Source organism: Neurospora hispaniola (assembly GCF_033458365.1).
Source record: "Neurospora hispaniola strain FGSC 10403 chromosome Unknown B0T23scaffold_9, whole genome shotgun sequence".
Classification (NCBI taxonomy): domain Eukaryota; kingdom Fungi; phylum Ascomycota; class Sordariomycetes; order Sordariales; family Sordariaceae; genus Neurospora; species Neurospora hispaniola.
In genome coordinates, this window is record NW_026944414.1 from 668,647 (window position 1) to 689,380 (window position 20,734).

The 20,734-nt window shown below is 52.3% G+C and overlaps 7 protein-coding genes and 1 non-coding gene across 8 annotated transcripts; 5 read left to right on the forward strand and 3 right to left on the reverse strand.

The window, feature by feature from the left end:
* The first annotated feature begins 2,247 nt into the window (after positions 1-2,247).
* On the forward strand, positions 2,248-3,415 carry B0T23DRAFT_242106 (uncharacterized protein). The gene is made up of 2 exons (XM_062834048.1): positions 2,248-2,694; positions 2,758-3,415. Exons 1-2 carry the CDS (start codon positions 2,382-2,384, stop codon positions 3,291-3,293), a joined length of 849 nt encoding a protein of 282 aa, XP_062688688.1. The 5' UTR covers positions 2,248-2,381; the 3' UTR covers positions 3,294-3,415.
* A 2,970-nt stretch (positions 3,416-6,385) lies between these two features.
* Positions 6,386-6,459, reverse strand: B0T23DRAFT_t382. Its single transcript has one exon. It is a non-coding gene; the product is annotated as a tRNA-Val (tRNA).
* Positions 6,460-6,981: 522 nt separating this feature from the next.
* B0T23DRAFT_399501 (putative multifunctional folic acid synthesis protein) lies at positions 6,982-8,503 on the reverse strand (the record flags this gene model as incomplete). The annotated part of the gene is made up of 3 exons (XM_062838424.1): positions 6,982-7,960; positions 8,015-8,223; positions 8,276-8,503. The coding sequence occupies 3 exons, from the start codon at positions 8,501-8,503 to the stop codon at positions 6,982-6,984; spliced, it is 1,416 nt and encodes a 471-aa protein (XP_062688689.1).
* A 1,144-nt stretch (positions 8,504-9,647) lies between these two features.
* On the forward strand, positions 9,648-10,959 carry B0T23DRAFT_408014 (Nitronate monooxygenase-domain-containing protein; the record flags this gene model as incomplete). The annotated part of the gene is made up of 3 exons (XM_062839256.1): positions 9,648-9,660; positions 9,754-10,015; positions 10,095-10,959. The coding sequence occupies 3 exons, from the start codon at positions 9,648-9,650 to the stop codon at positions 10,957-10,959; spliced, it is 1,140 nt and encodes a 379-aa protein (XP_062688690.1).
* A 606-nt stretch (positions 10,960-11,565) lies between these two features.
* On the reverse strand, positions 11,566-11,862 carry B0T23DRAFT_325983 (uncharacterized protein; the record flags this gene model as incomplete). Its single annotated transcript, XM_062835537.1, has 1 exon — positions 11,566-11,862. A coding segment is annotated over one exon (297 nt), but the record flags the coding sequence as incomplete, so codon positions are not given.
* On the forward strand, positions 11,755-13,465 carry B0T23DRAFT_366387 (gated mechanosensitive channel). The gene is made up of 4 exons (XM_062836393.1): positions 11,755-12,259; positions 12,327-12,524; positions 12,613-12,757; positions 12,883-13,465. Exons 1-4 carry the CDS (start codon positions 12,117-12,119, stop codon positions 13,015-13,017), a joined length of 621 nt encoding a protein of 206 aa, XP_062688692.1. The 5' UTR covers positions 11,755-12,116; the 3' UTR covers positions 13,018-13,465.
* A 3,026-nt stretch (positions 13,466-16,491) lies between these two features.
* Positions 16,492-18,069, forward strand: B0T23DRAFT_242168 (uncharacterized protein). The gene is made up of 3 exons (XM_062834050.1): positions 16,492-17,050; positions 17,195-17,328; positions 17,448-18,069. The coding sequence occupies exons 1-3, from the start codon at positions 16,577-16,579 to the stop codon at positions 17,827-17,829; spliced, it is 990 nt and encodes a 329-aa protein (XP_062688693.1). The 5' UTR covers positions 16,492-16,576; the 3' UTR covers positions 17,830-18,069.
* A 1,975-nt stretch (positions 18,070-20,044) lies between these two features.
* On the forward strand, positions 20,045-20,625 carry B0T23DRAFT_408018 (uncharacterized protein; the record flags this gene model as incomplete). The annotated part of the gene is made up of 4 exons (XM_062839257.1): positions 20,045-20,123; positions 20,158-20,308; positions 20,338-20,483; positions 20,552-20,625. The coding sequence occupies 4 exons, from the start codon at positions 20,045-20,047 to the stop codon at positions 20,623-20,625; spliced, it is 450 nt and encodes a 149-aa protein (XP_062688694.1).
* Positions 20,626-20,734: the final 109 nt, after the last annotated feature.

Genomic DNA, 20,734 nt, shown 5'->3' on the forward strand with positions numbered 1-20,734 from the left:
AATATGACTGCCGAAAGAGTTATCGCAGGTAGGTAGTGATACATGACATTGAAGGGACCTTCACTTGGGTAGGTATATCGAAAACGACGGGGAATGCCCTAGTTGAACCACAATTATCAAATTCAACGGTTACCAGGTTCCAGAATTGGGGTTCGGCACCTAACAACCAACAGTCATCGACATGATGAATAACCAGTGTCTCGAAGCTGGGAACACCTCAAGTGGATGTCAAGCAAGCGCGAGGTACTAATCCCAGTCACCGGCGCTTGTTTTGGGGGGTTGGTTAACAAATAGGGGAAGCGTTGGCTCGTTCGCCCATTGTGCAACCTGGGCTGACTGGAATGACGTGAAAGGCGAATCCGCTCTCCACCGAACTAGCCGAAGGACCTACATACTGTAGGGAGGGGACCTCGAGTGGGAAGAAAGCCCGTTCGTTGCACCCCGCAATTTCATGGAACTCATGTGGAAAGAAAAAAAGGAAGGAAGGGTTCTGAACGACTGACCCAAAGTTGAAGAAAGTGGAAAAGATCCTTGACGGTACGTAGACGATGCAGAAAGGACGGTTACGGTGGACTTCAACCTTCTGAAACAGCTGCAAGTGGACGAAAACGGCCTAGCGTTGAATTGAAAAGCACTCAATCAATCAAAATTCGGTGCCTGGCAGAAAGGTTCCACGTTGGTCGCGACCCCGAACAATGTCCATTGAATTTCCAAGAACCACTGGGCAACTCAATGCACCGCAACGTTCATTCCAATTGAAACGGCATTGCAAAGAAAGCACATAGGTACACTACACAAAGGGGAAGAAGGGGGGAGAAGACCCTTTCTTCGGTACTTTCCGCATTGTTGGCAACGGATTCCTTTCAATCCTTTCCATGTTTAGCAAACAAAGGCAGCAGCGACATTGATCCATTTGTGTGGCTTGATGATGATCGCTCACCAATGACATTTGACTGGAGCACGGCGGGAGCGGCCGGCGAGGATGCACTGTCAATCACTGACCGTCAGTTTAGACTTTGTCCGTGCCATCCGGTGTCAACGACGTCTACATCGACCGTAGCCAACGCCCGTGAAATCGGAACCTCTTGATTGAAGACTGACGGACTCGGGTCGACGTGGAACAGTTTTTTGAAAAGGACAACGTGAACAGTCAGTCGGTCCATCACGGAACCGGTTAACACCGCCGATACTGCGCTCGGAGCATGAAAGACAAATTTCAACGGCGTCGCGCTATTTGCCAGACTGCGGTGACCCAGCGTCCCGCCCGCCAGATGCTTCATTTGCGCGATGCGACGATCTGGCTTGGTTGAGTCTAGCAACAACAGCCGGCCCTTCTTGGCCCCCGCCCAGTTATTGGTTCAAGATGGAAGGCCAGGTCAGGGGCACAAGAGTTAAGGGAGGAGGTGACGATATAATACCAGCTAGCTTATCAGCATGCGCTGCAGTGAGTTCTGATCTCGATGTGAAATTTGACAGTAAGCGTCATGCACCAAGAACTCAACTCTTGAAATAGTGTATGTACACTACAAACGCCCACGCGAAGCAGGCACAGGGCCGGGCATGTCTGCAGTGCAAATTGAGATGAGAGAAAGAAAAAAAAAAAAAAAGTCCATGATGCGGGGCGGCTGCGACGGTTGCTTGCTCCTCGGTTGCTGTTGCCCTGGTCCACTGCAAACTGAAGGGAGGGATGCTCGAGATGCCGGTGCAGTGCAGTGCTTGTGACGGGTTGCTTCCGCCTGCTACCTAGGTTGCTTCCACTTCCTGCCAGGAACAACTGCACGCCCAGACGCAGGTACCGTTCAGTGCCCTGGGCGACGCGACGATTGGGTGACGAGTGGAAGGAGAGTGGGTGCCCAATCTTAAAATTGAGGAAATTGGATGCTTGTGCACCTCCATCGGCAAAGTACCCTCACCGCCGCTTGCTGGTGTAGGGGTACTTGTCGGCGCTTGCCAGGGTAACAAACAAGAAGCAGCCGAGAGGATCCATTCGTTAGTTCCCCAAAGTGGCCCCTTCTCCAGTTTACAGCGGTCGCGAGCTTTCCCTTCCCAGGCGGGCAGGGCAGGCGGTCCCAGACTTTCCACTTCGCAGGCCCCCCCCGTCGTCTCTTTGTAATTCTATTTGATACTCCAATCCACTCTCTCCCCCCATCACACTCCTTTTTTGTTTCTCCTTCTTTTCAACCTCAGCCTCTGATATAATCTCGCCTTCATCTTGTTCTCGCTTGAAGAACCTGCCGCTCCCTACACTGCATTCAAACAAAGAGTCTCGCACTCGACGACATTCGTTTTCTCAGCATCACCTACGTGACAGCCCTATAAACCTAATCAACCCTCGGACCGTCTTTACTCGATCGCCAAAACTTCAAAACAAATCAGTCAAAATGCATGTCAAGTCCTTCACTGCTCTGGCGGCTCTCGCCCTCGCTGCTCAGGCCGTTGCCGAGCCCATCCGCCTTGTAGGCGCGCCCTACAAGGCGGCCAGCAAGATTCACAAGACCTCGGCCCGTCAGCTGTTCGGTGTCGTCCGTCGCCAGGACAACCCCGGATACCAGCCCGAGCAGACCGTCTGCGGTACCGGCAACACCTGCGCCGAGGCTTGCGGTGCTGGTTTCGAGGCGTGCGCGTCCAAGGACGACTCGGTTCACTGCTACAACGCCGGCGCCGCTCAGATCTGCTGCCCTAACGGTTCTGGCAGTAAGTTACCCTGACTTGTTGATGCGCGAAAAAGAGACGAGAATGCTAAATAGGCTTGTGCAGACTCGTGCGATGCTGGCTACTACTGCGCTGCCGACGCCCAGAATGAGACCTGGTGCTGCCCCGAGGGCATGAGCCTTGAGCAGTGCGCCGCCGCCTACAAGGTCGACGGGAGCCTTGTCTCCCAGACCGCCGAGGCCACCTCTACCTCGACTAGCTCTACCTCTACCAGCTCTACCTCCTCGGTCGCCAGCTCCACCTCGACCTCCAGCACCGTCGTGAGCACCACCAGCACCAGCAGCGTCGTTGTCAGCACCACCAGCACCAGCTCCGTCGTCATTCCCCTCACGACCAGCTCGGTCGCTCTGACCACCTCGTCTGCTCCCGCCATCACCGTCCCCGCTGTGTCCTCTTCCTCTATCGTCCTCATCCCCACTGGCCTCGCCACTGGCGGCGCCCCCTCTGGTGCTAACGGCACCTCTGTCGTGGTTGTCTCTCCCCAGCCCACGCAGTCCGAGGTTGCCATCGGCGCTGGCAGCGTTGCCAAGCCCGCCGGTGCCTTCCTCCTGGTCGCGGCCGGTCTCGCCGCCCTTCTCTAAATCCTCGCTGTGGAATCAAGCCTTTGGACTACTTCGCCGGATATCTACCGGTAGCTCAAGGGCACTATTGCTTTACTACGAGACATGAGACACGACAGACCGAATTCGCCATGGTGGCTCCCTCACATTTCTTTTTCTGTGCAAAGTTGGGTTGCTTGTTGGACTCTGGACATAACTTTGTTTCTCCGCGTTACGCCGTTGAGCGCAGGATTTACATTGGACGCTTGGGGCGAATAGGCACTATTCACCTCTTCTGATGTGCTTCTTTTTTTTCTGGGGGGTTTGGGGTGTTGCAGGCGAAAAGGCGTGGGAAGGCAGTACAGTATGGCGGCTTTGTCCGTTTATCGTTGATAAGAAAGACGGACCACATACACATGCATTCACGAACCTCTCTGTATGCTTCGGGTGAAAGAGGGATATACCGCCAGGGCTTAACTATTGAGGCGTTTTGAGTGATATACCTTTTGTTGTTTTTATTGCGTTTGATAGTAACCATAATATTCTTGTTCCTAATTCTCACTGGAGTCAATAACATGCCAACTTTTGCACAAACTTGTCAAATCTTGCCCGTGGAGAACTTTGTAGGTGTCTGACGTCGTTTAACAGGCGCCTGTGATCGTATATGCTCTTATCGGTAACAGCCAGAAACATGGCTACTGGAAGCGCGTGGTTCCGCTCCGACGTTTTGTCTTACTGACACGTCAGTGACACCACCATGCCGCTAGTATTGCCCAGGTCAGTCCCTCACACTATTCCACTTCCCCAGATTTGTTGTGCTAGTGGGTTTCACTCTCTACCCCTTACCTAGAACTATTCACTGATTAGAGGTCCTCTAGTTTGACATCGGAGCCCCATTTCCATGTTAGCACACCAATAGATGGGGCTATTCATCACTCGTCTTTCCTCGCCGCAGGATTTAAGATCTAGGATATTTGTATAACTTGAATGGAGAAACAACTAGATCGGGATTCGCGTTTAGTTCTCGGATATGTACGTGTCGATGAGACAAGAGTGAACAAGAAGGTCGTTAGCGTCGTTTGGTTTTGTGGTTTTGTGGTTTCACGACATGCTAGCATGGGGAACAGAAGGCAGGGAACAAAATGGGACCGACTGGGGACGAGGACGCGATGGGGACGCGGGTGGTGGGGACGAAAACAAATCCAAAGAAGACAAACAACAACAAAGTTCAAGTATATAAGAGAGAGAGAAAAAAAAAAAAAAAAAAAAAAAAAAAAAAAAAAAAAAAAAAAGAAAAGGAAAAAGAAGAGCTAAGGAGGAGTGAGTAGGTAAGTAAGCGGGAGATGAAGACTGTGAGGACTGAGGGGTGCAGTGCAGTGGGTTGTTGTCACTGTCACTGAAGTCACTAAAGTGAATGAAGTTACTGCCCAGTGTGTTGATAAAATCTCACGTCACATCATTGAAGCGGGAGCAAGATACTAGATATGGGTATGGATTACGAGACCGAGAACGAGGACACACCGACAGTTTACGCCGGTATACGGTTTATGGGGGTGTTGTCAATCCGGAATTCCGGATCTTCCGAATGCTGACGCTGCCCGGCGTTCAGTTCCATGGCAACTAACTAACTGTTCTGAGGAAGAAGGATTCCTTCTTGCGTTCAGGATGGGTGGATGGATGGATGGGTGGATGGATGGGTGACCGGTCGTATGCAGGCTAGCTTTATGTTGGAGGCCTTTGCGCTGACTTCCTCTGGATGGTAGGCTAGCATGTTATTGAGTTGTAGGGCAGATGGAAGATGGAAGGGGGGAAAATCCGAAGAGGGGAGGAGGAGGAGGGGGGAGGGAAAGGGGGTACCGTCTGGTGCGAGGAGGTGTAGAAGATACAGGCGGGCTTGGTGGTTGCTTAGGGGATGAACGATATAATTTGTTGAGGAGTGTTGAGGATGGTTTGAAAGGGTGCAAGGCTCGGAGGCCGATGGCGAGATGGTGGGTATCTATCTCTACCTATCGGGATCAATGGTTGAGTGGATGGGCATGCTGGCATGGTATCTGGTAAGTTATTGACAGTCCATGTCTTGTATTTCTGGTCTGGGATGCAGATGAGATGGGATCGGGGAGGCGGAGAAGGAGAAGAAAAAGGAGGGGAGTGTCCTTAGTGCCTCCTATCCTCTGCCTTACAAGTATCTGCCCTGCCGCTTTCAGTCCACCCTCACGCTCCGAAGCCCGTCAGACTCGGCTTTGTAAGTGGCTAGTTCTCACCCCATCCACCCACCCATCCATTCATCCATCCACCCATCCATCCATCTATCTATCCTCATCTTCTAGTGCATGAGCCTGTAGTAAGCAAACAACAGCAAAACTCAGCAGCGAGTTGAAGAGGCACGGAAGTAAGCTGCGTGAGATTGTTCATGAAGATCAGAGACATGCCTACGTGTACCTACCCCCCTGCCGTTTCCAGCCGTCATGCTCCCTCCCTGATAGTTTGATGCTGTGCACCGGGCGAGTGCAGGACGCGTAACAGGGTAGGGGCTGTTCGAAAGGTTCGATGCATGTAAGTGGGCGTTTCGACTTCTGGAGGCGTGCCGTAGTCGGCCCGGGGAGGAGGCTGTTTTCTGGAAGGGAGGCGTAATGATGGCTTGAGTCTGTTTTCGTTTCTTTTCCGAGGGTGGTGTTGAAGGCAGTACCTCTAGTGGTGGAGAGTTTGGACTTTGAGGATGGTGTGCCTCGGAGGTTGGCGTGGTCACTCTTTGTAATGTCCTGCAAATGGTGGTAATTTTGTTTTCTTCTGGAGGAATAGGTACTTGGAAAGATTCGGAAAGGTTACTATCAAGTATTCTTGCCGTGTCTTCTGACAAAGTAAGTATTTGTGGGATATGGGTGGTTTGAAGAGCTTCATGCATCAACTCGATGTCCAAACCAGTTACCGAGCGTGAGACTTCCATGATGCGCACCAAAAAGACAAGTAGTTATGATGAACATGTCCAAAAAGTACACGAGACAACATAGGTCAGAGAAAAGATGGACCAAAAGACGAATGTTGATATATGAAGAAGAAAAAAGAGAAAAAATGGCGAGACATAATGTGAAAAAGGACTTGCATCATCACCAAAAAAATACAAAATGTTAAGATATTGATCCGACCCAGGCTCGATCTGGGGACCTTCAGTGTGTTAGACTGACGTGATAACCAACTACACCATCGGACCTATCATTATTGTTTATGCGAACTAGAGATGGAGCTCATAGATCTGTACTCACACTTGAGCTGCAATCCATCATCGTCGGAGCGCAACCACCAGTTTTGAAACAAATTTGAAGGAATGGTGTGCCGTTTGGGTTTGAGATCCTTGAAGTGTTGGTTGGGCTCTCTACTACCAGCTATTGACATCCAGTGAGGTTGTGTGTGGGCCCTAGGCGAGGCAAAGTCGTGGACGAGGAGTGCCTGCTATCTCTATGAGATACTCGACCTATTTAAGCAAGATGGTATGCCAGTGGTTATTCAGTCCACTACCACACCATTGGAGTTGTGCTTTCTTCTATCTTTTGACCTGTTTTCGAGATACTGCTTATTTTACAAACAATGCATCTATGCCATGATCATCACCATGTTTTTTCTACCAACTTTGAAACAGAGGGCCCTATGCTGTTGAACCTGCCCATGATGCTGTTAAAGAACCACCATATACTCAAACATAAACCACATGTCCCATACCCGATCACCAGCACGCTTAATACCTCCAAATAGCATCTGCCATAGCAACCACCTGCGCCATCTCCTTGACATCATGCACCCTCACCACGTCCGCTCCACCCTGCACCGCAGCCGCGACTGTCGCCGCCGTGCCCCAAATCCTCTCCTTGGGAGTCGGCACCCCCGTCACCTGCCCAATGAAGCTCTTCCTACTCGATCCCACCAGCCACGGCAACCCCTGCAAGCCAGGCCAGCTCCTCAACTCCTCCAAGTGCCTCAACACATCCACATTCTGCGGTCCCACCTTTGCAAACCCCAACCCCGGGTCCAGCACGATCCTCCAGCGCCTGATGCCCGCCGCCTCGGCAGCCGCCACCCTCCCCACCAGCTCCTTGGCGATCCCTCCAATCAACCCGCCCTCCGCCTCGGGGTACTCATTGAGGCTCGACATGTTGGCCGGCGTTCCACGCATGTGCATCAAGCAAATGGTGCTTCCCAAGCGCGCAACCGTCGGCAGCATGTCCGGATCCATGCTACCCCCAGACACATCATTAACAATATCCGCACCTGCGGCGACCGCGGCCTCCGCCACCGACGCCCGGTACGTGTCGACGCTGATGAGCACGTCGCGGTGCGAAAACTTTTGGCGGATCATTTTGATGGCGGGAACCACGCGGCCGATTTCTTCTTCGGCGGAAACCTGCGGCGTGCGAGGCGCCGTGGACTGCCCGCCGACGTCGATCATGGTGGCGCCGGCGTCGAGGAAGGATTGGATGGTGGATTCGAGACCGGCGGAGGCGTGCTGGCCGCCGTCGGAGAAGGAGTCGGGCGTCATGTTGAGGATGGCCATGACGTGCGTCTTGCGCGAGGGGTTGAGGGCTTGGATGGGCGGGTGGCCGTGGGAGGAGAGAGGGGTCATGGTGGTGATGGGGGTGGAGGAGGGGGGCAGGGCGTCGAGGAGGTCGCGGGTGAGGGTCCAGGGGCGGGTGTGGTCGAGGGATTTGTCAGGAATGAGTCTAGTCACAGTCGTTTAGTATAGGGTTTGATGAGGGGAGTGAGTAAAAGCTTACTCTGCTAGGGGCCTGAGGACGAACTCGCGCTCGGGAATACCGATGTGAGGGATCTTGAGACGTTCATGGTCGACTTTGAGATTTTCGTAGAGGAGAATGTCGAGGTCAATGTTACGGGGGCCCTTGTCGATAATCTTCTTGCGACCTAGGGAGTTTTCAATATCCTGAAGTGCGTCTAGAAGCTCAAGAGGCTCTAGAGTAGTTTCAACCTGAGAGTGGTTTCAGTGTTAAATTATCAAAGGCAGTTGATCTGGCACCGACCTCGCATGCTCCATTGACAAATCTATCCTGGTCTAAGACGTACATGGGCTCCGTCTCCCACAGACAACTGGTCCGCTTAACCTTGATACCGCGGGCATCCATCTCCTTGCAAGCCGTCTCGATCCATCCTATCCTGTCGCCAAGGTTGCTGCCCAGGGCGATATAAGCAGTGCGCACAGTGGGGGCGGCGGGCTTGGAGGAAGCCGGTAGGTCAATTGCGTCTGTCATTTTGCCCTTGGAAGGCAGTGTGTACTTTTTGAACGACAATGCTGAAAGGTGAGTGGAGGCCGAGTGAAAAGTGCGTGCCGGTTTCGGATTGGTGGTAGAGAGTTGTGGTGTGCGTGGTGGTGTTGTGATTAGTCGTGTGTTGTCGGTGAAAATCAATCGTTTTGTCAGAAGCCTATGCTGACAGGTCAATGGCCTGGTCGAGGAGGAGATGGTTGGGAATCGCTTCATGGTAGGGCTGAAGAATGACTCCAGTCTTTGATAATTTTGGTGGGCCTTTTTTTTTTCGTCTGAAAGTTGCAGAATTAGTTTGGACTGACGCACGCGATGGCGTCAGATGGAGAGAGGGTTAGGGTTTTGTGGTGAAGTGAGGTCTGGACGATCGATCTCGTTTGAAGGCTTGCGGCTCAAATTTGCGTTTTTGGTTACATTCACACTGCCGCATCTTTGCTCCGAGGTCTGTCGGTCGTCTCCAACATGTTTTATAACAATGCTGCATTGGGTGTGGTTCCACAACGCTGGTTTGAAAAGAAGTCTGGGGTCGAACAACTTTGTCCGGGACGGGAACCCTGACCAGGCTCAGCCAGGTTCCCTTTTTCAACTCGGTCCGGGAATGTGACGAGGGTTGGGCTACAATTTATTGTTGAGTGACGTTGGTAGTTCATAGTTCACTCGGGACACGCACGTCTGGTCTGATGTCGATTGTCGGCATCAGCAAGTACATCATCCATTGTCTGGGAGTGTTAAAACATCACAGCATCCCAACCGAATCCTCTCCTCCAAACCATTCGAGCCACTCCATGTCATTATGGGCATCCCAATTGGCGACTGTACAGGAAAAGGGTAGTCGGTGACAGGTGCCTCGGTACAGACAGGTCGCACGCCTCCTCCGCACAACGGCCCCGCTGGCGACGAACCCCAGATCGTTTTGTATGTAATGGTGCCTGGAAACGGACTAGCGCCCCCCATGTCAGAGGGAACCTCGGCACATGTCAACTTGAATGTCCAGCCGGATTCCCACCTGACCTCCTCTTTTCGACTTGTTCAAAACATCATCAACCCTTTGTCTTCCTCGCACTTTCTCGCGTCTTCATCGTTTTATCTTGCTAGCGATACCACTGTTGTTCAGTTGATCACATTCTTCAAAATGGCCTCTCCTCGTAAGTCACATCCCTTGCAAGCACATCGCACCGCATCGCGAGCGCAACGATTTGTGGCATACATCAAGACTAACCACAATGTTGCAACAACAGAGCAGATCCGTACTCCCATCACCGATCTTTTCAAGATCAACCACCCCATCTTCCTGGCCGGCATGAACGTCGCTGCCGGCCCCAAGCTGGCTGCTGCTGTTACCAATGCCGGCGGTCTCGGTGTGCTCGGTGGTATCAACTACACTCCCGACATGCTTCGCGACCAGATCGACGAGCTCAAGTCCCACCTGAAGGACAAGAACGCTCCCTTTGGTGTCGATCTCCTCCTTCCCCAGGTCGGTGGTAACGCCCGCAAGACCAAGTAAGTCTGGATTGCAACAAGTCGAATGTCTCGCCCAACTCTAGAGGTAGCTAACCAACCTTCATTCTTCCCCGCGCAGCTACGACTACACCAAGGGCAAGCTTAACGAGCTTATCGACATCATCATCCAGTCCGGTGCCAAGCTCTTCGTTTCCGCCGTCGGTGTACCCCCCAAGCACGTCGTCGACAAGCTCCATGCCCACGGCATCGTCTACATGAACATGATCGGCCACCCCAAGCACGTTAAGAAGTGCCTCGACCTCGGTGTTGACATCATCTGCGCACAGGGTGGTGAGGGCGGTGGTCACACCGGTGACATTGCCACTACTGTCCTCATCCCTGCCGTTGTCGATGCTTGCAAGGGTGCCATCTCTCCCCTCACCAAGAAGGAGGTTCTCGTCGTCGCTGCCGGTGGTATCCACAGCGGTCCTCTTCTCGCCTCGGCCCTCATGATGGGCGCTTCCGCCGTCTGGGTTGGTACCCGCTTCGTTCTCTGCGAGGAGGCTGGTGCCTCCGAGGCCCACAAGGAGGCGGTCCGCACCGCCAGTTTCTCCGACACCATCCGCACCCTCATCTTCACCGGCCGTCCCCTCCGTGTCCGCAAGAACCCCTACATTGAGAACTGGGAGACGGAGCGCGCCCAGGAAATCAAGGAGCTTACCTCCAAGGGCAAGCTTCCCTATGAGGCTGACCTCGACAAGCTCATGTCCGGCGCTGCCGATATCCCCCAGGCCATGAAGGATGCCTACAAGGCCGACAGTGGTAGCGAGGAGGTTGATGTCGATGACCTCCTCGACCACTTCCAGCCCTTCCTCATGGGCCAGTGCGCCGCCGTGTGCAACGAGAAGAAGAACGCCAAGCAGATCGTTGACGAGTTCATCAACGACGCTGTTGCCGTTATTCGCAAGGGCAACTCCTTCATCACTGTCCCATCCAAGCTATAAAACAACGTGTTGGTGCTTCTGGTTTCGTTTGTCTGAATTAGGGGTTTCCCTAAAGGTGCCTCGTTTGTTGGCTAGTATATACCACTCACGCATACCCTATATGTATTGATAGCTTCGGCGCTTGGTTTCCCTTTTTTGTCTTTTATTTTGTTTTCTTGGTTATGAGGAAAATGACACGAGATGTGAATCATCTTTATGTTCTGCATCTGATTCAACATGATTTAGCAAGCGACTCAATGCATGCCCTGGAGCATGAGGCCGTTGTCGCGCCGCAGCCGCGTTGTGTGGCCTTCTCCGATCACGATGCGTCCCGAATACCTGCATAGGTCATCCTTGGGCATCAGTTTTCGGAGTTTATCAAGCCGAGAGGTAAGCGGGTTGATGACATGTCTTAGCTTCGCATAGTAGCAGGGAGCCTTGTAGGATTTATACATGGGGTTGATGGTATTTAGGGTCGGAATTGCTGTGTTGTCTCTTCACCTTTGGAGTTGTTGGTGATTTGATCCGCAAGACCGTCTACTGATCCCCAGCTATATCCACTTTATAACTTGCACCTTGTCGTCGTGCATAAAGAAAGTGGATTACCTGACTCCATCGTCAACTACACTAGTCCCTCCCCCCTGCGAGCTCTTTGAGGTTCCCCTCAATTGCCACCCGAATGACTTGTTGTCCTACGATAGCGGGTTTGGCGGTGATACCAAAGTCAAGAGATAGGTGAGTTGGGGCCATGGTAACAGATTGGCCAACCATCAACAGCAACTCGGCAAGACTGTGTGATTCGATGGTAGCGTGAAACAAGTGCAAATGCAAGATTAGTTGGCTGGTCTCCCTGGTTCTTTCCAACGGACGGCTGAGGTTGTCAGGACCTGGCCCCGGCGGCGGCCGAGTGTCAGTGACGCTTGTCTATACCGCTTTGGGACATCGCGTGCCTGCGGCCCGTCTCCATTCATACTTTATCTCGTCCGACTCCCCGCCTTCAGAGATCAGGACGGAACTGAATCGTCTCATCTTCATCTTCACTCGAGCCGCTCTTCAACTCGTTTGTCTTCTTCTTTGAATGCTGGACATTTTTTAAACCCCTTCTCATAAATCATCGGTTTGGATCTCGGGAGTACCCCATACTCACCTCACCACCACATCACGCAATCACAACCACCATGCCAAGACTTGAAGACAATCAGGTCTACGATGAGGAAGATGACCTCCTCAACCGTAACCGCCGGAGGGTTGTGCGTCTCTGGGAAGACTTTGTCGGGTTCGCATTTCAGGGAAATGTCCTCGAGATCGCTTTTGGTTTGATGTAAGGATTGCCACCTGCAACCGCGAATGGACAACAGTGAAAGCTCACATATAATCAACAACAACAGCCTAGCCACAATGTTTACAGCCCTCGTCACCTCCTTCGTTTCCGACATTGTCCTCCCGCCCATCTCAGTGCTTCTCCCACTGAACAAGAACTTGGAGGAGAAATTCGCCGTTCTCCGGTCCGGAGCCAACCACCCGGAGGAAGGGTACAATACCCTGAAGCAGGCGCAGGCGGATGGTGCTGTTGTTATGGCTTACGGGTATGTCATCACTTTTGCTCCATACTTCACTACCCCCGAGAATAAATATATATGATTCAGATTCAGACATTAACGACAAAGCGCACAGATTCTTCATGAACCGCCTCCTCAACTTTATGGGCGTCGGCTTCTCGCTTTACAGCATCGCCTCCATCTACCAGTGGATGTCCAAGGACCCCATCATCAAGAAGACTGTTCCTTGCCCATACTGCTGCAAGTTTATCAACATTAACGTTGGTCTCCCTCCTCTTTTCTCCTTTTTTGTCTCCCTCCGATATCGGCCCCTTACCCTCTCCCTTCCTTGCCCTCCATCCCTCAACTATTACCACACACTAACTGAAACTAAATGTAACAAAAGTCAATCCGCTGCGTAAACTGTACCTCCTGGCTCGACGGCCGCGAAGACATGCTCCGACCAGTCCACATCACCCCTCCTAGCATCACCACCACCGGCACCGCGGGCGGCGCAGGACCTTCGTCCGCTTCGAAATAGGGACGGTGGCATCCGGATCGTGATACCAACCCCAACAACATGAGCTTTGATGACATGACAACCAACAGTGCTTACCAAGGCGATGGCTATAGTGGGGCCGGGGCTGGGCCCATGGGCGATGGAGGTGGAGGTGCTGCTGGTGCTGGTGGAACAGGTGGTGGTGATGGTGGTGACGGAGATGGCGGTGGTGCGGCCAATGGTGCTGATGCGGGAGGAGGAGGGCCGGTGGGAGTAACTGGCTTCGGCTTTGGTGCTGCGTCTGTGTCATATGGGGCTTCGGTATCTACAAATCGATTCGGATCTTTTGGGGCTGGGGGTGCTGGTGCTGGTGCTGGTGCTGGTGTTGGTGCTGGGTCTAGGTTTGGGTCCCTTGGGGCTGGAGGTTCTTACGGCGGTGGATCGAGGTTCGGGTCGTACGGCGGTGGGGGAGCTGGGGCAGCTGGAGGAGCTGGAGGAGCTGGATCCAGGTTTGGGTCATTTGGAGGGGCGGGATCTTTTGGCGGTGGTTCATTTGGTGGTGGTGGGGGAGGAGGGGGTGGTAGGGGCGATCGAGGCGGTTGATGACGATGAGGATGATGATAATGATTAAAATCTTGTAGTTCGTTTAGCGTTGCGGCATGGTTGTTAGAAGAAGGTGTGGAATATGATACCCTTACAGTTATGCCACTGTCCCTCACCCTCTTCACGCCCTTGTGGTTCCTCCCTTCACCCTTCCAACCACACACATCTTGACGTTTTCGTTAGGATATTGCCCTTGCCCCAAACGAGCCCCTTCCTCCCACCCAATTGCTAGAGGGTGATGACTGTTGTTGTTGAGGAGTTGATGGTACTAGTGGGTGTGGTGGAGTTGGAGATTGAATCAGTGGAGATGGAAGGCGTGTTATGGTAGTGATCAGGATTGTGGATAGTGAGATTGTAGGAGTAGTATTAGTCCGGAGAGGGGAACGAGCTCTTCGACGCTGTCCGTTAAGTTGTGATTGAATGTTGGACATCACGATGTTAAGGGGATGAAGTAAAAGTATATCCTTGGCATGTCTGTATCTTACCTGTATCGGCGTTTCGACAAAACCGCTGTCAAAGCCACAATGTCTGCCTATTGAGCCACGTGAGGGTTGTGACCGTGCTGTTATTTTTTTCCGTTTTCCTTCTTGGACCTCCAGACGATCTTCTGCCGGAATTTGGTTGCGAGCGGAAAGAGTCAAACTTCAGAAGCACGTATAGAGGTATGAAATGCATGAACATAAAAAGCAAAGACTGGTTCTTCGCTGGCAGCAGCTGTCTTGCGGTACCTAGCTTCATTGTCCCCTTGCCGATGCTTTATTCTTGAAATCGCATAGCACATACGTACTTTGTGACGGCCTTCCGTTCTCTTGGAATTTATGCGTACCTAGTGTAGAGTCTGAGAAAGGCACTTTTTCCCTGGATACTCACCAAGAGGATTAAAACCTGTTTACACCCAATGGACTTGGACCCAAGACATAGTCTATGCCTCTTATCTCGGTATCCGTGCGGTAGCTTGAGCACGAGATTGTGTCATGTAGAAGCTTCCATATCTACAACTGTTGAGGCGGTATTGTTGAAAGGGGCTTTCAGTGTCTGTGCTTTATAGGGTTGTTGCTGCGTCTTGTCCGAGATTTCGAAAGGGCTTGTTGGTGAGGTTACACCAACACTTTTGCCACTGGAACTGGGGTCCAGGGGGTCCTTTTCTGTTACTAAAATCATTCGGGATGACTGTGATCATCTCGACCAGTGACTTGAGAGTGGAAATGGCGGCATCTTACTCCGGCAAAAGCCAAGATCGAAGTGTGTTTCGACAGCTTTAGCCCCGTCGATAAAGCCCTAGAAATATTAGCGCTAATCGGGTTTCGGTATCTGGTCCCGCGGTTAATCGACCGGTGAAAAGTCTGGTGAATGTCTGACCGCTACCTCAACGGATATTGCGGAGTGTCTCATTCGGGTTCCCTACTTCCCTTATCTCTGAGTGGCTCATGTCAGCTATATGGCTGGTACGGTGCTGATAAATAGCCTTGATATTGGGGCTCTAAAGTGAACCAAAGCCAGAGATGTAGAGACGACTTGATGCTATATATTGTACTGCAGGAGACACAACAAACGCCGTGGCGTGAACTGACGGCGAAGGCGATTGTGACAATCGGAGGCCGTTAATCCTGCTCTTAAATCAACCGAGTTTGGTAGGTGTGATGCCGGCAGTGCCGTCCCGGCAGTTTGGCACTAGCGGGCTCGAATCCGGCCGGGTAGGGCTGGCGGACGCTATTCCGAAAACAGAACGGGATGAACGCCATCGACGTCGGTGCTCGAGTCGGGGGGGGGGGGCGGCGACGGGGACACTCGACGACAGATGGACCTTGTCAGGAGTGGTGCGAGTTAAAACCGGACGGCGGACCTTGGCGATGACGAAGCCCTATTATAGACCCTTGATATTACACTAGTTGGCTACCGGCCATGATTCCACTCAAGGATGGGTTCGGAGAGAAAGAGCCAGAAAAAAAAAAAACCCTTCACTTTCTTGGTTCCAAATTAATGAGCGGTGGTAATTTGATCAGGCTCCACCTTTCCAAAGTTAACGGCAGGTAGTGTACGGGTAGGTCCAATCACTAGGTACACTAGGTAGTGTAGTGTAAGTAAAACAGCGAGCGATGCTTCTTCTCACTGGGCGCGACGGATCTCAACGGCACCTAACACCGCATGTTCGGCACTGCCCTGTCGCAGTCTATGCTAGGCCCAAGACTTGAATTAGCAAAAAACGCGTGTTCACCTTGCCGAGTTGCGGGTTTCATCACCAACCAAGAGTCTTGGCAAGGTTTAAAACCGGCACCGCATTTTTGAGTAGTCTGACTGACGAGTGGCGATCCCGCGATATTGTAATCAAAACAGCCTCAACCGGAAGGGAAGATAAGAGGGATGAGAAAAAAAGAAAAGAAAAGAAAAGGGCGACTATACACCAAACCCGTATGCATGTCTCGGCTCACGCACTTGATAAGTACAGTATCGTAGCTACCTATCTAGAGGTACACGTGCCTGCTGTGGTCAGTGAGAGTGCACAAGCTGCCCTGCAGCCACCTCACGGCAGCCAGCGGGCGCCGTTACTGCCGTTCCAGCGAATGTTCAGCGCCGCCCAGAGCATCCAGCCCGCTCCCGCCAAGCACGCCAAGGCCAAACAACGCACCCACCGACGAGTCTTGGTTGGGCTTGGATGGCGATCGCGAGCGGGTTCCGGGCGCTTTTGCGGGCAATCCAATTCCCTGATGCGGGATTCCCCCCTTTCCCTTGGTTCCATTTTCTTTATTTCTCTTTCCATTCCTTTTTGTCATCGCCTTCCCCCTCCTTCAAATTGTTTTTTTTTTTTTTCTTTCGCTGTGAAATGTTGACGGTAATACCATTGGAAGGAGAAGAACAACCCAGTTCGCGATCGCACGGCCTGACTCGGTGAGCAAGAGAAGAGGGAAGAGGGAACCCGACATAGTCAGTCAGTCAGCAGCACAGAGCACAGACAGACAGACACTGCAGAGAACAAACGAGGAAAAAAAAAAAAAGGAGAATGCGCCTGTCATCTCTGCAACGCATGGCCACCGGCTTAGCAGCAGCAGCACCAGCACACGCACCAGCACAACCATCGCGGGGTTACAGTCAGAATGTCGTCGGAAGACGGCCTTCTCTGGCTGTAGTAGCCGCCAAACTTGTATTGCTCTGTGCGATCGGCACAGCACTTGTTGGTGGTCCCATCGGTGTCAATGGCGAGTCCTTGATCACCGCGACAAGCGCAGCATCGGCGGCCGTAGCGTCCGCAGCCCCGTTGGATATCGCAACTCCGATGAGTACCACTACCGCCGATAACCACAAACACGGGTCCTCCTCCGGCTCTGGCTCCGGCTCCGTTCCCGCCTCTATTTCCGGGTCCGATATCATCACATCCGTCGCCAAGCCGGCTGCCGAGCCCACCACCGTCTCTATCTGGGTTCCTGGGTATATGAAGGAAGATTGGGAGCAGTTGAGGGGCAGCATCGTCAGCCGTGTAGGTTTTCCCTTTAGTCCTCTATCATCAGACCTATGGTTCACGTTTCCGCTCGTGTACTTCCGCCGTCCGGGTTCATCATGCTCCAATCTCCACTACGTCTTCTGATCGTCGCCTCTAATGCAAGTCGTTGTCGCAATACAGGATGAATCCATGACCGCCTACACCATCTTTTGCGCCGAAGGACAGCCAAGCTGCTTCCTGTCCGCCGATGCACCCTTTGTATTTACAGAAGGCCCCAGGTCCTTCAAGTATACAGGGGTAGCAGAGCCAACCTTGTATGTCAACGTCTTTGTCCACTTTACTTTTTATTGCACTTCTTTTCCTTCCTCTCCTTGTCTGCCATCGATCCTGTACCCTCCAAATAATGACTAACACTCCCTCTCCCCCTTGACAGCACACAAGAGATACATTGCAGCTTCAATGTCACTTCCGCCGCCGTGTGCGCCGGCACCTCCACAGTTGGTTCGCACTACATCATAGGCACCGTCACAGGTCCCGCGACGTCGACTTGGACAAAGACTTACAGCAGCTCCAACATCACCTGGGTGGCCTTGACGCTGGCCACGCCCGGCCCCCATGTTGGCACTACGGACATTGACGGCACGGCGGTGGCGTCGGCGACAAGCGGAGATCCTTACGGCGGTTTGGGAAGCGAAGGACTATTCGCCCCGACGGGTATCCCCAAGAGTAGCGCTGCTAAGGGCTGGACGGTGGAGATGATGGGTCGTTTGGGGGTTGCTGTGGCGGGCCTGGTTGGAGGGATGTTGATGCTTTAAAATGTTTGCCGCAGATCAAACGCATTGAGGGTCGGGTTTTCTTTTTCTTGTCTTTGCACTTTTTTTTTTTTTTTGGCATTGGTGCGGGCGTTGGGACGGGGACTGATTGAAGGATATACCGCTTCGTTTCTTTCAAGTTTGAGCTCTTCCTGTTGGAATATGACATTGCAGCGTTGGCATGGCATGGAATTTGTGGGGGGCAGGAGGAGGCGAGCTAAAGCATCTGCTGGCCGAGCCCAGGACGCTATCTATGATTTGGAAGTAGAGAAGAATATTTCAGGCACCGAATAGAAGATGTTTGTCGGTTGCTGTAACGGATCAAGTTGAGGTTGTGGTTGACGGTTGATAGCTTCGTGACGCGAGTCTGGGTTACCTCCAGACACTCAAGTGTTCAAAGATATAGTTGCCTTTGTATTCTTGATGTCTTATCGTGGTTTCATCGAACGAAATGCTGACTTGTTACCCGGGCAGCGATGAATTCAGGCTTGGAACTTGGATCTTACCGTACTTTGTTCCCGTGTGTGCGGCACGGTGCCTGGCTGTCCCATATCTGGGTTTGACAGAACGCAAGACCTTCCCGTCGGGATCACAAAACGGGTGTGCGAGGGTCGACGAGTGAGCTGGTCGAGCACAGGTTTAATATCATATCTCAAGCTGATTTGATATTCAACTTTGTGAGAAATCCCCAAGCTGTTCATGTAAGCAAACAGGTCAGCTGGCTCAGCTAGCTCAGCTGCACCCGAGAAGAACCTCCAGAACAGCAGGGACAGTTTATGATTTTGGTTAGCAAGTACTTTTTCGTTTGACACCGGGTCCCATCTTTTCTTTTTCCTGGTGGGAGTGAAATGAGTACAAGAGATGTCTCAAGCCAGCCATCACCAATGGAAGTCGAAAGTAACGCCAGCTAAACACAATGGTTAGCTGAGGTGGTTTATCAACCGCATATCCGCAACCGCAACCGCAACCACAACCGCAACCGCGCTCGCAGCCAGTCCTAACCGGACGGTGTAGATCTACCAAAATAGTACATAGTCAAGTCTCACTCGTAAACAGTCGCGCGGCTGTTGGCAAGTGGTAACCGCTCACGAGAATTCAACTCGCAAGCGAAAAGAGAAGGTGGACGGGGGACGGTCGCCAGTGTCGTATTCGAGCATCCTCGACCAATCAATGCAATGCCCTTCCCTCGTGTTTCATGTTTCTACACTAGCCTCAACGGGGACAACCTGACGGTCCCACCAATCATTGACCCTGTCGGGCGTACCTCAATTCTTCAACCAAAAAGAAGGAGCGGGGCACCCGAGGAGTGTCAGACTGCTCCAACTGCCAAATGCACAGCTGCCTGCACAACCAACTTGCTTTGTTCGTGTTGCCTGCCCCTGGCAAACATTAACCGCAAATCTTGCTTGCCAGGGTTCAAGTTCTTTGTGGACCGCAGTATTTCACTTCTTTTGATCATCTGGGGTTTGATATCACAAAAGAGAAGGAAGGGACACAATGAATGGCAATCAGAGGTACGAAACCTCACACATAGCAAGTTGGCTTCTGGTAGAATCCATGGAAGACAGTCCCCGGCGGCACAAGTGTAAGGTACATAAGTACACTACGAGCGAGTGATATGACGCTGATCAGCACGGACAGATCGACTGGTTGTTGTTGCCCCTCGCTCTTGCTTCAAGGTTCCTTCCTTGTCAGTGAGTGTCCATCATCGATCGTCGTTTGATGGAACTGGAAATGGAAACAATTCCCGCCGTCAACACTTTCCTTGCGACAATCACGACCACAACGCCTCCAGTCGCCCCCCTTCCTTCCACACTCCACGCCTCCATCGAACAGCCGCCCATCCATCCATCCATCCAAAACACAGATCGTTTTTTTTTTTTTTTTTTTGCCGATCCCCGTCAGTGTGCGGTACAGCGCAAAACACCTAGGGTGATGCCTGCAAAACTTGGGGAAACGAAACAAAGCTACACCCAAAATAAGAAAGGCTCGAGGCACCTGGAGCGAATCCGCTTGCAATGGTACCTGAATGCCTCCATTCGATGCGTCAAGCTAGTGGTGTACACTAGTGTAGTGTAAAGCAAGCAATCCACAATGATCTGGAACTCCTCGATTGGCCCTCCCGTCTTGTTTCCATCAACGGAAGGAACCGATGTGTTTGTCGATTACCACGACGGACTCAGTGGTCCAGAGCACACAGCAGGAGACAGCACCACGCATGAGGACGAGATGGAGAGGACGGGAGAACACCCGTCAGTCCCCGTTTTTCCATCTCCTACGTCCTTCGCTTCCACGAGGTGTTCACAATTCACACCATGCAAGCCCACTCAGTCTCTGCAGTGTTCATCCCGTCCGTCCTTTCTCCGGCATTGACCACTGAGGTTGCCATGTCCCCCATCCCCGTGCCCCGATCCCCCTCCTTCTTGCATACCGGGTGGGGTCCGGATCACCGTGGCACCCTTGGAACATCCTTGAGGCTAAAGTCAGTCGCCTGCATGGGCTGGAGCTCAGCCTGCCCCTTTCATCCTATGCTCGGATCCTGGGGTGGGGCTCCACCACCATGAGGTTCCTATTGTGGTGGTGTCTGGTCAATAAAGCTCACGGTGGCCCAGCCCAACATGCCCATCCGTCCTGTCCATCTTCTTGCCGGTACCATTGTCCGTGTTCTGTGTTGTCTTGTTTCCTTTCTTCATCATCGTGCTGTTGCTTGCAATAAGCCTTGAAGCCGACAATAGTGTTGACCACTTCCAATACGATCCTTCATCTTCTGTCCTTCTCTTCTTCAACGCGAAGCCTTGACTGTGCTTCATCTGCTTTCCTTTTCGAAAATCGACAGTCCATATAGACGCCACTGAGTAACCTGCAGCTCACGTTTGCCTACCTTCATTTACGACCTGATCACACTCAA